Source organism: Typopeltis vanoorti, chromosome 3 (assembly GCF_054136105.1).
Source record: "Typopeltis vanoorti isolate ZY-2024b chromosome 3, IOZ_Tvanoo_1.0, whole genome shotgun sequence".
Lineage (NCBI taxonomy): Eukaryota > Metazoa > Arthropoda > Arachnida > Uropygi > Thelyphonidae > Typopeltis > Typopeltis vanoorti.
Window position 1 is genome coordinate 118697702 of NC_143551.1, and position 15838 is coordinate 118713539.

Here is a 15838-nt window from a genome sequence, read left to right on the forward strand (position 1 = left end):
AATAGCAACGACAACACACGAATTGTTAAAAATAATGCTAGTAAATTAGTCGTTTTGGAATGTCAGTCAGCGCTTCCTTATTACACACACACAATTTCTGACAAAAATGTTGTGTCAAGGAGTCGGATATTAGGGAAAGAATGAAAGGGTGAATTCAGCAGATTCTACTTTTCGGTAATTCTATTAAATGTTACTTGTCACACGGCATTTCGCTTAGTCATTTCATTTGCTGTTTATATTAAAGCAAGCAAGTAGCATTCGGATAATAAGGCTCGTTGAAAACATTGCTTTAAACACATTCATAAGCGTTATTATTTCTAAAAAGAAATAACAGTACTTCATGATTTTCTGTGGAAAGTAAAAGTTCGGTCAAAAGATATTTATATTTATTCATTTAAAAAAAAAAAAACTTTAAAATCTCAAGAAAAATAATACTTAATCGTGGGTATTATATTTTTGACACTCATCAGGAAATACATTCCATTTTGCTACCTATTCCCCCCCCTCCCCCCCGGTTTCTCTAATATCTAAACGGATCACATTTGGCACCTCCATGTTAATAACTTTGGCCGTGACTTCATTTGTAATTTCATTGTAAGTTCGATGACAATAGTAAGTCGTAAGAGTTTTTAAAGAATTAGAGTTCCCATTGGTCAGGATAATTTGCGTCGCACATCTCTAAGTCCCTCACCTAATTAACTCTTAGTTAATTACGGAGATGAGTTCTCCTATTTAACATCATTTCGTAATTAATTTGAAGCTCATTGTTTCAGGAAACTGGTATTACAACTCGAAATTTCTATTGTACTTTTGCTAAAAATGATTTTCCCAGTCCTTGACTTCAATTAGTAACAGCATTTACTAACCAGTGACCTAGTTTCTAATTTTTTAGCAATTAAAACAATGAAGGTCTTATTCTTTGGGTAAGCTATAACTCTTAATCGCAAACATCGGTCTTTGATACCATCACTATTTTTTTATTCTTATTTTCAATTTGGGAAATTATTGATTCCTCTACCATATTTTGAAATCATTTGCATTTCCTTTAACTCATACTCATTCCTATTATTTAGTCGCCAATAGCTTTTATGCCACTGTAGAAGATGCATCGTTGTGATCCATCATAAACTAGTGGTCTTACAGGCTGTGATTTCTAGTTACGTACAGGTGCTATTCGCCTTGCTAAACATATCCTACACTGCATTATGTGTAATACTGTGTAAGGTATGTTTATAATCCAGTCTTGAGTCCTGTAGCCCGGTTTTCTGGTGAGTAGATTTTACCAGCTGGCGAGTTATTTTTTTTATTTAATAAAAAAAAAAAACTTTCTGCAAAAATTATTTCTACGGAGACTCCCTTTATGGAACTCCTGTTGGCTGTTTCGGAACTCAGGGACATATTTAGAAAAATGGAGGATCTTGGACGAATGGGATTTTGCATAATTTGTGGAGTCCTGATTGTTTTTCTGTTGTTTTCTGTGCATTTAGCCTGTCTAGTTTCTTGTCCCTGATACTATCACTTAACTATCCTTAACAATTTCAGATAATAAAATTTCGTTTTTTATTTATTTATTATTATTATTATTATTATTATTATTATTATTTTTAAAGACGGTGTGATATGATAAATGTCTGTTTTTTTTAGTTGTTTGCCTCACTGGTAGTTTACTTTTTGTAGGTTTTGTTATGTTTGCACTATTGGATTATATGGTTCGCGAGCATCAGTGTTTCAATTTGTCCTTTTTCATTGTGAGAATCACTTTTAGCGCGCAGAATACTTTAGTTTGTTTATAGAAGGGAGTGTAGTGTTCCTAAGAGAGCTGCTGCTATCAGTTATATTCAACTGAAAGTAGATGAACATTTGAAATTGCATCCATGAAAGAAAAAATAATAATCATACAAATTTCGTTAAAGGAAACAAAAAAAGTATTTTCTAGGTCTTTTCAGCTAAGGCACAGTTCCACTCGTAGATAAAAGGTCAAAAGAGGTTCCTTGCCGGAAACGCAGATCTTTTTCCTTTTGCGACAGATAAACTGGCCAGTGAACATGCAGTTGATAGCTTTAATGCGTTCACCATTATGGTCTTCGTGCTGAACTGGGCGTTAATTCTAAGCATCGCAGCGTAATCTTCCTTTAAAAAGTTAAAAAAAAATCATGAAAATATAAAATATATACTTAAACATGTTTTTGAAAATATGTTTGCTTGATTGACTCTGTTCCACCATTTATATTCATACTATAAGTACTATAATTATTGCATTTTAGTCATCGTATGTTGATTTTCAACGCCATTGCATAAAATCAGTGGTATTTATTCCATTGGAAACAAGCCAAACAGATAAATGCATAAAGTGAAGTGGTTCAAGCTACTGATTGGAAGTTAAGGTTTTGGGTGGGATGAAAGCCGTACCTTAGCCTTCTTACCTTTTTTTTTTTTTTTTTTTTTTTTTTTTTGAGCAGGATGCATTTTCCATCCTCATGACACTGTCTATTGTTTTGAAATAATGGCTAAAGAAGCTCAGGCTATGAGTTCACTATTTGATATATATTATACGCGTTTTTTTTTTTTTCTTTCTCCGATATGCCTGTTGTGGAGATGAAGGGCCTCATGGTGATAAATGATGTTCTTTGTTTGCACTTTTTCACTGTTAAATCTCTTTTCGTCAGACATACAGATACCGAGGGAACACTTGCTAGATTAGAATACTTTCTCTATCTGGTTTCGAACAAAACTATACTCATTACTTATAGTACTCTTCAACAAAAATATTTCTTGACTTTTCCGCATTATTGATTTCATTTCAAACACTTGGAGATATTCTTGTGATAAAATAACTTAAAACTAACAAAAACATTAATGTTATGGCACCAGAACATTTTAAGCTTATGTCTCAAACTTTATTTTAATAAATCAAGTGTAAAAACAAAAAAGGCAATTTTTCTGCTAATTATTTAGAGCATAAATTTGTTCTAAATTTAAGTTTATGTTCTGAGCTTAATTCCCAGATATGTACATAAAGCTATCAGATACATTTAGAGTCGTAGTATTTATGGATTTCTGAACGTGTCTTTGCGCGAATTAAATTTTGCTAGCACTTATTTCTTCTATCACATACTATAATTTGAAAAGGATATATTATTTCGCACGCAGGTTTAGCTATCTCTCAGTAAGGCTATATATAATTAGGCCTTTTTATTCCATATTTTGTCACAAAAATCGTTTTATTACTAAATAAATTTTTAGTGAATAGAATTAAATTATGAGCATGGGTGGTTATGAATATCTGTAGGTGTTGAGGCTACCATCCTACATATGAAATTTTTTTTAAAAATTAAAAACTTTCGAAAGTTCCAAGTTTATTCTCTAGAGCAGGGTTTGTAATCCTTAGGCCACCCATAGTACTATTGTACTCTATAGATTTATAACTTTTCATGGATTGCGATTCACATTTAAAAAAAAAAGTAAAAAAAAATAACAATAGGCTGTTATTTTTTTTATATATTTACTATTCACTGTTATATTTATGGAAGCATGGTGTTCCACCCCTCTTAGTTATCAAACACGCAACTTTTTCATTATATAGAGAGATTCGTTGTCAGTTGTTTTGGGTGAAATTTCGCCCAAAAATTTCTTTTCGAACAATGACACCGTTTCCTGGTAACGAAACGAAATCCATTCTACTCTCATTTCAGTCAACGCAAGGATGTGAAGATGATAGAAGTGAAGGTTATGTCATAAACTGAAGTGCCCAGTATGTATTATAGCACTAACTTCAGTATCTGATATAACCTTCAACAATTTTATTATTTAAATACCGAGTTTAAAATGAAGAAAATTAATATTTTGAGTATAAAAATTTCGATAAGACTGATGTTTGTACTTCTGATCTGTTGAACTCGAAGCCTGTATTTCAGGGTGGTTCTTTTTCTTACTTAGCGTTCTTGTCCCTTTTTTTTTAAATCTTTAAACATTTTTTTTTGTTCTTTTTACGTAGTTTTTATTGTTCAGATACGGATGTGTTATTCTAACGGAATGGCAAGTATTCACTAATTTGTTTCTTCGTGTTTTATTTTGGTCCCAGTCATACTGTATGTTAACATGACTTTAATTATGTTTTCTGTACAACCTTCACATAAGATCTGTCTTGCACGCATGTTCTACAGAATCAATCATTCTACATCCAGGCAGTATGCCAAACCATTTCTACTTGGCCCTCTGTACAATAGGTTTTTTTTTTTTTTTCGAAGAAAATTGTTCGTTTAATTGAGTACAATGCCCCACAAGGTTTGACAGTTAGACTAGTCTTAACTGTGCAAACGGAACTTTATATCCATACTGTTTCCTGGCCTCCCCAATTGTTCCCCAAGTCTAGTTGTAAAGGTATATTCGCGGGTTCATTACAAAAGAGGAACGTTTTTCTAAGACTCGACTGTAATTTCCGTTTTCTTCCAGCTGCGACAGAGACGTTTCCTGCATTTTGTGTACTCACCTTCCCCCCCCCTCCAACTCTGCGCATCACTTGTTTGTGTAATCTTGCTTCAGTCAGAAAACTTAATTAGCGCAGTCTGAAAAGCAAGTTCCATGTAAGAATTCTTATAGATGACGAATTGCGTCAGTAGCATATAATCCTCACAAATTGAACGAAAAATAGAATGTATATATTAAAAAATGAGAGTCAACAGTGACTCTTTCTCTCTCGGCAGCACTGGTAAATCTAATTTCCCCTGTCAATGAGAGATTACTCTCTTTCATATTAGTCAGATTTTTGAAAAATTGAAATATTATTCTAGCTTTGATTACATAGGGATGTTTGCTATTCGAAGTACATATCGAAAAATAATTAATAATGAACCATACTTCAGTAAGTTTAAATGAACCTGTTCGATTCTGTAAGTACGATTAATTTTGCAATAATTAAAACGATTGAAATGATTTCGATGCAGACACAGCAAAAGTTAAACATAGTTATTAGAAATCAAGGCGCAATTAAGCCTAACTCGCTGAGAGTGTTAGGCCTATTTTACTGCTAATGGGAAATCAATGTTGCTTCCGATATAAATGACTTCGCTTTGTTTTCTTGTTTAATTTTTTCATAATTAAAAAAAATGAATGAATTAAAAAATGAGCTAGAATTTACCATTACGTCATTTTGCCAAGCCATCGACACTATTTATAAACAACTTAATTCAACTCACACAGAATGCATTTTTTTTAATCTCATTACGTTAATCATAGCTTAACCGAAACGAAAATATTATGTTGACCATATTATTATTACGTGACACCTTCAAGGACTCATCGTGGAAGCGCACACTACTCCACTACAACTCGCAGTCTCTCTTACTTAGTACTGTATTTCAAATACCATCACCAACACACACAGCGCCATCTACCGCCCATCACTAGCACTGGTATATATTGTTGATAAAATGTGTGTGTTCTCATGGCTGATTTGCTTATGTGCGAGATGAAAAACCCGACTTTCCGGGAGGGGAAAAACCCCGCTACCTTCGTATAAAATCAGCTAAGATTCTTCACGACAAGAATCGAACTCAGTTCTTTTCCAGTCGAAGGGCTGTAACATCGTTCTTTGAATTGCCCTACTGGGGCGCTTGATGGAGTAGTATTTTATGAAAAATTACATTGCATAGTATAATACGGATCGATATTGCTAGATATACCAGTATCAAATAGCTGTGAGCTCTGTCTAGTAATAATTAATTCAGTGCTCATCATCTATGAAAGCGTACAACTTACTTGGAAAGTATATTTAGAGAGGAAAAGAAGTGAAATGCGTACGTGGAACTGTATATCATCTGAAATCAGTCAGGGTAAGGGGAGACGATTACAAAAAAAAAAAAAAAATCCTGGACGTCTCGGCCTTTAAAATTATAAATAATAAATGAATAGAATAATGATATAATATAATAAATGAATGGAAGAATTGCAGGGATGTTATTAATGAGAAAACGACCCAGAAAAATTCTTTGATTTGGCATTAAACCTATTTCAAGTACAGTTAATTGATACTTGTTTATTACGGTACATATATATAAACTAACACTTTTAAATAGCTGTCAACCGTTGCAGTCTTATACGAAATCATTAATAAAAAAATGGAATATACACTCTTCAGAGATCGTGTCTTTTAAGCAGGACAATAAACAAGACACTTCGTTGCCGAAAGTTATGAAATCTCGAGAATTTCTTATAGTTTAGAAACTTGAAGCATTTCAAAGCATAAGTATCGCCCAGTCTTAGTATTAAAGAATGAATAGATGTTATAATCTTAGTCGCTAAAAAATTGTATTAGTGATGGAGCCCAGGTTAGTTACTCTGCTACATCCTAGGCGAAGTAAATTTTTATTTGTTTTATAAACTTATATACATTTTGGCGGTAATGTTTTATAGGTATTATTTGCTATCTGACAGTTATTTTCTATAGCACACTTTATGTAATGGACATATTATTCTTTTTTTTTTTTTTTTTTTTCCAGAACATTAACATATAAGAAGCGCTATGTTCAGGTTCCAGAAGGCCAGTGTTGGTTAGAAGGTGATCATCATGCACACAGTATGGACAGTAACTTTTTTGGTCCTGTAAGTATCGTTTTTGTTCCTGCCATCAACCACACAGACAAAAATATGACGAAGTCTGTTCGGCGATTGATAAATTCCCCTTTTAACATACAGTTGCATGTTAGTATGCGTTTGCGTTCTTTCCTGCACACCGCCAGTATCTTTTTTTGTTTGTCATTTCAAAATGACGAACATGATTTTGTACTCTCAGCAAACCATTAATCTCTAAAGCCATTAAAGAATGACACGAGGAATGTTTCAAACATGTAATCTGGTCATCAGTAGCCTTTATTATTGGAATAGAGCAAACTGTAAAGAAAGAAAAAAAGAGAAATTGAAGTTGCCACATATTGTTCGAAGTGAGTGTAATTATAGTGAACAAATCACATTCATTACCATAATTCTGAAATCTGAACTACTTCAGTATGAATAATTGGGATATTAGACACTAATAAATCACCACCACAAGAAAAAATTCTTTGGCAAGTAAGAATATCGAGAGATGATTTTACTTCATACTGCCAAATTGCAGTTTTATTTATTTTTTTTTTTTGTTCCCTTGATGGTGACATAACGAGTTGGAAGTGCTTTATAAAATCTCTACTACTCGCTCTTCATTCACACTTCTTATTTCTTCATCATCACATTCATTGAACTTTTGTTAAACAAATGTGAGATTATGCTAGACTAGTGGTTCTTAAAATACAACTGTCAAATGTCGTGATCAGTGGCGGCTCATGGCTTGAAATCGTGGGGATGCTGCAACTTTCGAAATATCCATACATGTTTGGATAAAATATCAAAGTGTAGAAGTTTTGTGTAAGACAGATAATCTTAATAATAATAATGTGATATACCTTTTCACTATTTGTATATGGCAATTATAAGACTTCTGCATTTCCTCCATCTTGGTGTCCCTTCTGGGTCTTGCTCCCACTGATGGTAGTTCGCTTCCCGGGAAGTAGAGAGGTTCTGCTCGGTGGCCGGCTTTTTGTCTATCACTGAGTGGAACCACCGTAGAGTTTCCTGTCCTGGAGCGATTCAAGTCAAGAGTAATGAGTTTAGTAGTGATCTTGTAGGATCACTCGGAGTTTTTGGAGAGGTATCTCGCACTTTAGCATACCTCAGTAAAAGTCGAAACCGGTCTCGGCTAGTGGTCCTTCCCGTAATGCATAGTATTATACAAGGGGGGGGGGGATCTGGAGAGTTCTGAAAAACACCTAGAACAAAAATGATACTAAAGCAGTTGATATAACCATCAGAAAGAACATACTAGTAGCAGAGTTATGAAGGTAACTTTTGTTCTTTCTTGTGGTTGTATCAGTTGCTTTGATATCATTTTTGTTTTAGGTGTTTATCAGAACTTTCTAGACCTCCCTCGTACGCATCGAAATGATGTGTGCTTTGTATTATGGAATATTAAGGCAATTGATGTGAAGTCATTAACGTCTATATACAAGTAGCCCAGTCGCGAAGTTACCTCACGCGCAAATTTTGTTTGCCTACACTTTGATACAAGGATTAAACCAAGAATATAATTTCTTGGCATCTTTAAGTAAATAATCGGGTTCGACAACGCTATTGCAAATTTGTTGGAAATGATTTTATTCTTTGAAAACAGCATTTGATATTAATGGGAGCGAAATAGCACACTTCGTCAAAGCGTAATAATGTACAGCCTGTTTAAATTATTCCGTCAGGACTCTCTCATAAATTTTTAGATGATATCTTCAGTCACCAAGTGTCATGCAAAGTATAAGATGATAACACCATCATATAGGCTAATGGTACAGTTGATGGGTTAAATTCCGCAATACATGAGAAAAAGGCTTCAGAGATCAAGTCCAACGAATGCCCTTAATCCCTTCCACCGGATTACATACGTAAAAGATTTAGTCATGTGGTCAAACTGTTTTATCCTGCTAAGATGATTCAATAAGGAGATGATAGGGTTTTTCATATCATACGGACTGGCCGCAGAATACACGCAAGTAACAGAGACATAGATTACTATCGTCTAGTGCTTCGGTTGTATTCCCCAAAAGTTTCATAAAAAAAAATAAATAAATAAATAAACCTACAAAATTAAGGTCAAATATTGATCGACTTCTCGAAAGTTCTTAGTTAAGAAGAACTTAAATAAAAAAAAAAGGAGTATTGATCATCATTCATTCGCCCGATTTATGACTTCTTTTTGTTTGTCTTAAAATTCGAAGCTACATACATAAATAATTTTTGATGGAATTTTAAGTGGCACTTGTGTCGTATAAAACAATTAAAAAAACCACGAGAGAGATTATTAATAATGCATATACACAGATAAACATTTATTTTTAAAAATGTATATACACAGATATTTCGATTTGAAAAGCACGAATCATCTTCAGCGTAACTGACCACAAAAAAAAAAAAAAAAAAAAAGAAAAGAAAAAAGTAGATAACAACAATGGATTTCATAAGCAAGATACGAGGCACCGGCTATAAATGGCATATTACAGTTGATTACGCAGGCCTGCATAATTCGAGTCATGAAAAGTCTGGAAACTATTAACTGTTTGTGATTTATTTTTGACCACTGATTTCAAAAATCTCTTCCATTTTTTCCTACCACGTAAGGATTTTTCACAAAATGGATCACAATATTACAGTAAAATAGCTTTAAAACGTATTATATTAAGTAAAATAACAATATTTAAAATTTTGCGTAAACATTTTTGGAATGAAAGTATTGGAAAAAAAATTTAATTAAAATAATTAAAGATTAATCTTTAGCACATACTTTATATTTCGTTGTGGTGTCTTTTTCATTTTCCTTCAAAGCTTCTTTTGAACTTTTTCTGTGAAATTCTTTTCCCGGGTGGTCTCTGTGCAACATCCAGCAATAGTCCGCCATCATGTTGACATTCCACCTGCCCTGATACCTTCTTTCCATCTTCTTGATGTCTTGATGGAATAGCACTCCTTACTCTTCGCTGACAGTTCTCAGATTTCAGGAAAGTAGTGTAAATGAGAGTTGAGAAAGTGCACTTTTAAGCTCATGGAGCATCCCAAATCCTTGAATTTCTGTAGCATGTCTTCCACAATCATTTTATACTTGGGGTCCTTGTGATTTCTTAAAAATTTGGTCACCACCTCTTTCAAAGCTTTCCACGCTTCTTTTTCAACAGTTGAAATTTTTTCTTCAAACAGTTTATCCTTCATTAGTTTCCTGATGTCCGGACCGATAAAAATACCTTCTTTCAATTTTGCTGTCATCGGTATGGTCGCGAGGTTCCCGCAATACCATAGGAATTCCGAAACGGAAAGATTGTTGTTTTCCCTTCAACCACCTTCTTCTTCAACCTTCTTCTACACAAATGGAACATACTATATGCGACGCCCATGACTTATCTAAGTCACCAAGTTTCATCCCAAAATACGCATAGTACACTTTTGTCACGAAATCTGTAATGCTTCTTCGTTGTTTCTTTACCACTTACTTCCCGCATATGTAGCAGAAAATGTTAGGTGAATTTTTGCAACCTCTTGAAGCCATTACAAACACCACTTAAAACATAGTTAAACGAATTTTAACGAATGACATCAACACTATTACACGACGCTACGTAAAAACATTAAAGAAACGGCTAAAAACTGTAAACGTTAAATACTATAAATAATTATTTATAGTTACTAAGAGTAAGATTTTACCCAGTTTTAGTATGGAAACAGCGACACATTTCGAAACTTTGAATAAGAATCGAAGAATAAGGTTTGAATTTAAACCATCATCTGTGTAAACGACGGAGTCTTCAGTCAAAGGATTCTGTGAATTACTTGCTGGACCAGGCCATTTTTGTGAGATTTTCTTGTAACGGGTGTAGTACTGATGATCCTGTAGTCTCTTGTTAACAGAACGCATTTCTGTTTGTCCAGAGTATACCAGAGACAGCAACCACATGAAACATTCAGGCCACTTCATTTGCAAAAGCAGATGGGCACCACCATAGCGAATCCACTCTCTTCCTTTTGTTTACTTAATTATGACCTAAAACATCTAGAGAATTCCTAGTTTTCTTCTATATACTCAACTGTCATTCATGATATTCTGCATGGACAATATCATCACTGCATAATCACATTCTTCGTTACTAGCAAAAATTAATGGTTTACATCATCGAATGAAATTCACTACGAAAAGAACGAAAATTTAGCTTTTCTTTCGCCTTCTTGAGGCCTAACAGTTCAGTATATCGGAAAGCTGCTTTTGCAACAGGACTCAGAACGTCATCTGTTCCAACCCTGATGACCTAAACAGGAAACTTGACACTCTCAACAGAATTATACACCAGAATGGCTTCAATCCGAAGATCCAACGTATCATAGATACGTACGAGCCTATCTCTAAAAACTCCAACTCTTTGAAGTCTCGATCGCTGTACATTATTGGAATCTCAGAACCAAATTTAAGAAGCCCCAAAAAATACAACCTTGTTCCTATTTTCTTTCCTGTTAATAAACTGGCCCTCATTACTTCCACCATGATAAACGGTCTCTAATTTCCATGCACTTAGTTTGTTGTGACTGTCATGTGTCATACCTCAGACAAACACTACGTTCTGTTGATTAAAGATTATATGACCATCGGTGCTACATCCATTATAAGAAATTCCACAAGTCTGTTCTGGCCCAGCATGGAATCGACACAGACTACAGAATCTATCGGTCTAATGCACGCACCTTCCTTCCCTGTCCTTATATGGATACCGCCTTACATTTGAGTACTTATTCAACGAAAGTGTTGGAGTGCCATTATATCGTTCAAACTAAAATTTTCCAATTTTTGGAAAAATATTATCATTAGTAATTTGTAATTAAGTTTTTTCCAGCTTCCTGTCAATCGCAATATGCCATTTCTAGCGCTACCTCTTATTTCGCTTATGAAACTAGTTAATTACACCGAGGAAGAACTTCAATGTAATTGACTAAGATCACCTTAGAAATAATACTGACATTCACTAAACCATTTAAGATATCATTCTTGATCTTTGCAATAAGGCATCGTTAGTTTTATCCGAGCTGTGTTTGCCCTCTGTGAATTTAAAACTTAATTAATGAGCTTCCGTTATCAAGGAAGCTGTTTTAAGTAATTATTAGAATGTGTATGCGAATTTGAGATGTACATGAAGGATCTTAATGAGATACTTCACTTAAACCAAATGAATCAGCGATAGCTTAATAGACAAACAATGACACGAGTCTTGAATTTCAATTAGCGAACATAAAAGTTCCATGACGTTTATTTTTATAAACTTGATTTATTCCTAAAAGGGTTTCTGCTTAAGTGTACTTAGTATCAAATTGAAGTTCACTAGAGCCAGTTGGAATGATAATTATGTGAGATGTTCCTAACGCATTCGCCAGTAGCGATTCATGTTGGTTTCAGAGCTAGATTCGAATTCATTTATGAAGGTGAAGAACCATTATAAAGACTTGAACTAAAGGTAAAAATTAGTTGTTGTTTTTTTCCTTAAAAAACAGTAAAATATCAGTCAGGGAATGCTCACTGTTAATACTCACTGATTCATAGTTGCTTTCTCGTAATTGCCATTCCAGTACTATACATATTTCATTGCTGGATCTGTAAGCTCGCTTTCAGGGAAAAAAAAAAACTCTTGGCTATAATCTGTTTTCGTGAAGCCATACCAATAGTTTTATATGATACAGAATATTCTTAATTCACATTAAATTTTTCCTGTTCCTTCCCACCTTTTTTTAGACTTCTCACTGAGATCTTCATGCCACACACGTCCCAATCAGCTTCCGCATGTACGTCGTAGTTTCGCATTTCTGATTTTTTACTCTGTAAATGATGCTAGCCATTTAATTGCACTATTCCAATATATTTGCATATTCTGTATTGCGTTTTTTTTTTACCCGGAAAGAGTAGAAAGTGTGCTTAACTGTATACCTTGATTTTTATGGTTGTTTCATCAATATTTTATTTTTCCCCAACAGGTAGCGATGGGGTTAATCACTGCGAAAGCATCTCATGTTGTGTGGCCACCCAACAGATGGAGGAAACTGGAACCTCATTTACCTGCCAATCGTCGTCCATTATCATCTAATTCAGATATCATGAATTTTAAATTCGATATGTCGTATGATTCAGATCACGTTTGACAGGTCCAAATCTAACTGGTATATTTTGGCACAAGGACTGTAATAATGTCGTTGTTAAATTCCTCGCTGCCTTAGTGTTATGGGACTACCTATAATTCATTTCCAAATGCATACAAACTCTTCTAAAGAATCGTGCAGAGACACGGTAACCTAATATCTCCCATAAAAGAGAATAAAACCACATAGAAGTCCTTCTAAACATAAAATGAACCATAATTATGACAAAAATTAACATAATAATTAACACAAATTTAAAAATTAACTATCGTTTTCTTCCACGAACCTGCACCACATTCATAAGAAAATGTGTAATCTTTCAGTCAGGGATACTCAATGTGCCAACATACTGCTAATACACGTCCATGGCAGTGTAAAATTAGGGTTACTTTAGGGAAAAGCTAGACGTGCATCAATTCTTCATTATTTCTGAATGTATTTTCCTTAGAAGTGTAGCAGTAATCTTGAGAGCAGATTCAATTAAAAAATTTTGCGTTTTGAAAAACAGGAGTCTTTATTGCATGGAAATTTTTAATTAGTGCAATTTTTTTCTATTATAAATGGCTTAAAGATTCGTCTGAATTCAGTAAATGTTTTAATTTGAAATGCAAGACAGGCTTGCAACTGCTCTTTGTCTAGCGAGCTTCCGAAGAGAGAGATGGCAGCATATTTCCGTAAATTTGATCTATTTTAAAGGAGTTTAGTGATGTGTGAAGTTCATCGTGTAATGTACTGTATAAGGACTTACAAACAATCGCTGTCTTGAAGATGGTTTAAGGGCTCAAAGTAACTTTATAAGTACCCTTGCGCTCAAGGCATTCTGGGTAGTAGTGTTTTACCAATTAGTTATAAATAATTATATATAAATAAATTAAAAATTAAAAAAAAAGCGGTGTTAAATCTTAATATATACGTATCAAGTACATTTTTCACTTAGCCAGATTTACGTCTTCTTGTTTTTCTTTGTTTCCACAGCTGATTTTTTTTTTTTTTTTTTTTTTTTTGTTCGAAATAGTCAAATGATGCAGTCTTATGTATACAAACCATGCATTTGTATAATTATGAAGTGGTCAATTATTAAATAAAATGTTTAGCATCTCACAGTTAGCCTCTTATGTTTTTGATTATGTCAAGATCGTTGCATTTTGCATCTCGCGTATCAATATTCGTTCAGACAACACGTCTCCCAGAGATATATGAAATATGAATGCATTGGCAATCTGACGCAGTTTTTACGTAATACACTGGCCTTAAAATCTTAGTTGCTTAGGCCTTAATTACAAAGTTACTACATACGAAATCAAATTAAACTCTCAGGTAGCAGATTTATAATGGAATTCACCATTGCCTTCTGATGGCAGCAGAATCGAAATTATCATCATCATCATCAAATTCCTGCCATGTACCCTCAAGGGGTGTACAGGATATGATAGTGCTACATGAAAAAAAATTACATCATTACTAACTTCCTATCTACAATTTTCCTCCAAATCAGTCTGTTACTTGTCAAGACTCCAACATTATCAGATCTTAATCGAAATTAACGGCATCATAATGCAAAATAAGTTGGACGCAGTCATTCACCAATAAAGACATTTTTCAGTTTTCATTTAAAAAATCCTTTTCCATTAAGAATGTAGGAAAATTTGGTTCATGAGACGGCAACTAAATTCCATTGAATTTCATGTAGGTGAAAGCATCTCTTGCAATGCAATGAGTGTGGTGATTTTTTTTTCTTCTGTTTTCATACATATTCCGAACTTCAAACTGAAGTTGCGATGTTGCGTTTGTGGGACTAATATTAAATGAAAAGAACACAATCGTGCATCTTACCGTATTCTTTTTTGTTTGTTTGGGACCCCCCCCCTCTCCCTCCACTTTAGAGACAAACATGAAACTTTTTCATCCACTTCAGGATAATGAAATTCCTCGTCTAGTGATGAAGACATTCAAAACACTCCTGTCATAGTTTGTTAGTTGCAGAACGGAACCACTATCCATTCAACCAATTAGATTGTCTGAATAGTGTGATATCCTAGAAGAATGCTAGAGTGGGTTTATTCCATAACTCAGTCATTGCTGCAGAAATAAAATTAATGCAGTTGATCTATAATGCTTCACACTAATTGATCGGTTATTAGATTATCGGGCTATTTTTTTGATCGGTTATTAGATTATCGGGCTATTTTTTTGTTCTCCGATGAATAAAAGAATAACGGGTAGTATGTCAATGTATTTGTTTACTTACGTTTCTGAGTAAATAAATACTCGGAAAGAGTATTTATTTACTCAGAAAGAAGTATAAGAACAAAGGATGTTCTATTTCAGCGATTTTCAACCGGTGTGTGCCGCGAGATTTGTGAAAAGAAATTAATTGAAAGAAATAATGTCGTAATTAGTGTCTGGTCTTCCATCCGCAACTGAGGTCCCTTATTTATATTTTACGAAACTTGCGGTTGGTGAATCGGTTTAAAATTGTTGTTAATTAGCTTTAATCTTTTGATAAGTGTGTTCACAAATACCTTCATTTAATTCTCTTATTTTTAAGGTAACTGAAAGAGTTCTTTTATTGTTTTTTTTATCCAGTTAATTTTATTCAATAGTATTCCTTTAACATGGATAAATTTTTAATAAAAAAAAACGAAAATTTGAAGGCAATGGAGAAAGTGAAGCTAGCACGTCGAAAGAAAAAAAAAAAAGAAAGAAAGAAGAAAGTGAACCTAGTTTTGCCCAGCACATCAGCAGCTGATACCATATCTAGTACTGGTTCTTCTAAAGCTAAATTAAAAACTAACGCTCACCATTACGACGAAAATTATTTGTCATTTGGCTTGATTTCCAGTCAAGAAGATCCGCCGCATCCTACATGCGTAGTTTGTGGCGAAAAATTAGCAAACAACGTTATGGTTCCAAGTAAATTAAAAAGACATTTACAATCTAAACGTGAGCGAAAAACCGGCTGAATATTTTAAAAGACTTGTACCAGATAAAACTATTCAAACTATTAAAACAATTGCAGAATCTGTAATTCTGCCAGCATGCTGTAAAATTGTTAATATCATGTTTGACGAAGAATATGAACAGGAGATTTTAAAATTTC

General features: G+C 33.9%; 1 protein-coding gene across 2 annotated transcripts in view; it reads left to right on the top strand.

Moving 5' to 3' along the window:
- LOC150108513 (mitochondrial inner membrane protease subunit 2) overlaps window positions 1-13767 on the top strand; it is a 191863-nt gene extending 178096 nt beyond the window's left edge. For both annotated transcript variants that reach the window (XM_090415939.1, XM_090415938.1), the window contains exons 5-6: window positions 6498-6600; window positions 12577-13767. In XM_090415939.1, the coding sequence (XP_090272065.1) occupies window positions 6498-6600; window positions 12577-12741 (268 nt within the window). In that variant the 3' untranslated portion in view covers window positions 12742-13767. The remainder of the gene's footprint in view (window positions 1-6497; window positions 6601-12576) is intronic.
- Window positions 13768-15838: the final 2071 nt, after the last annotated feature.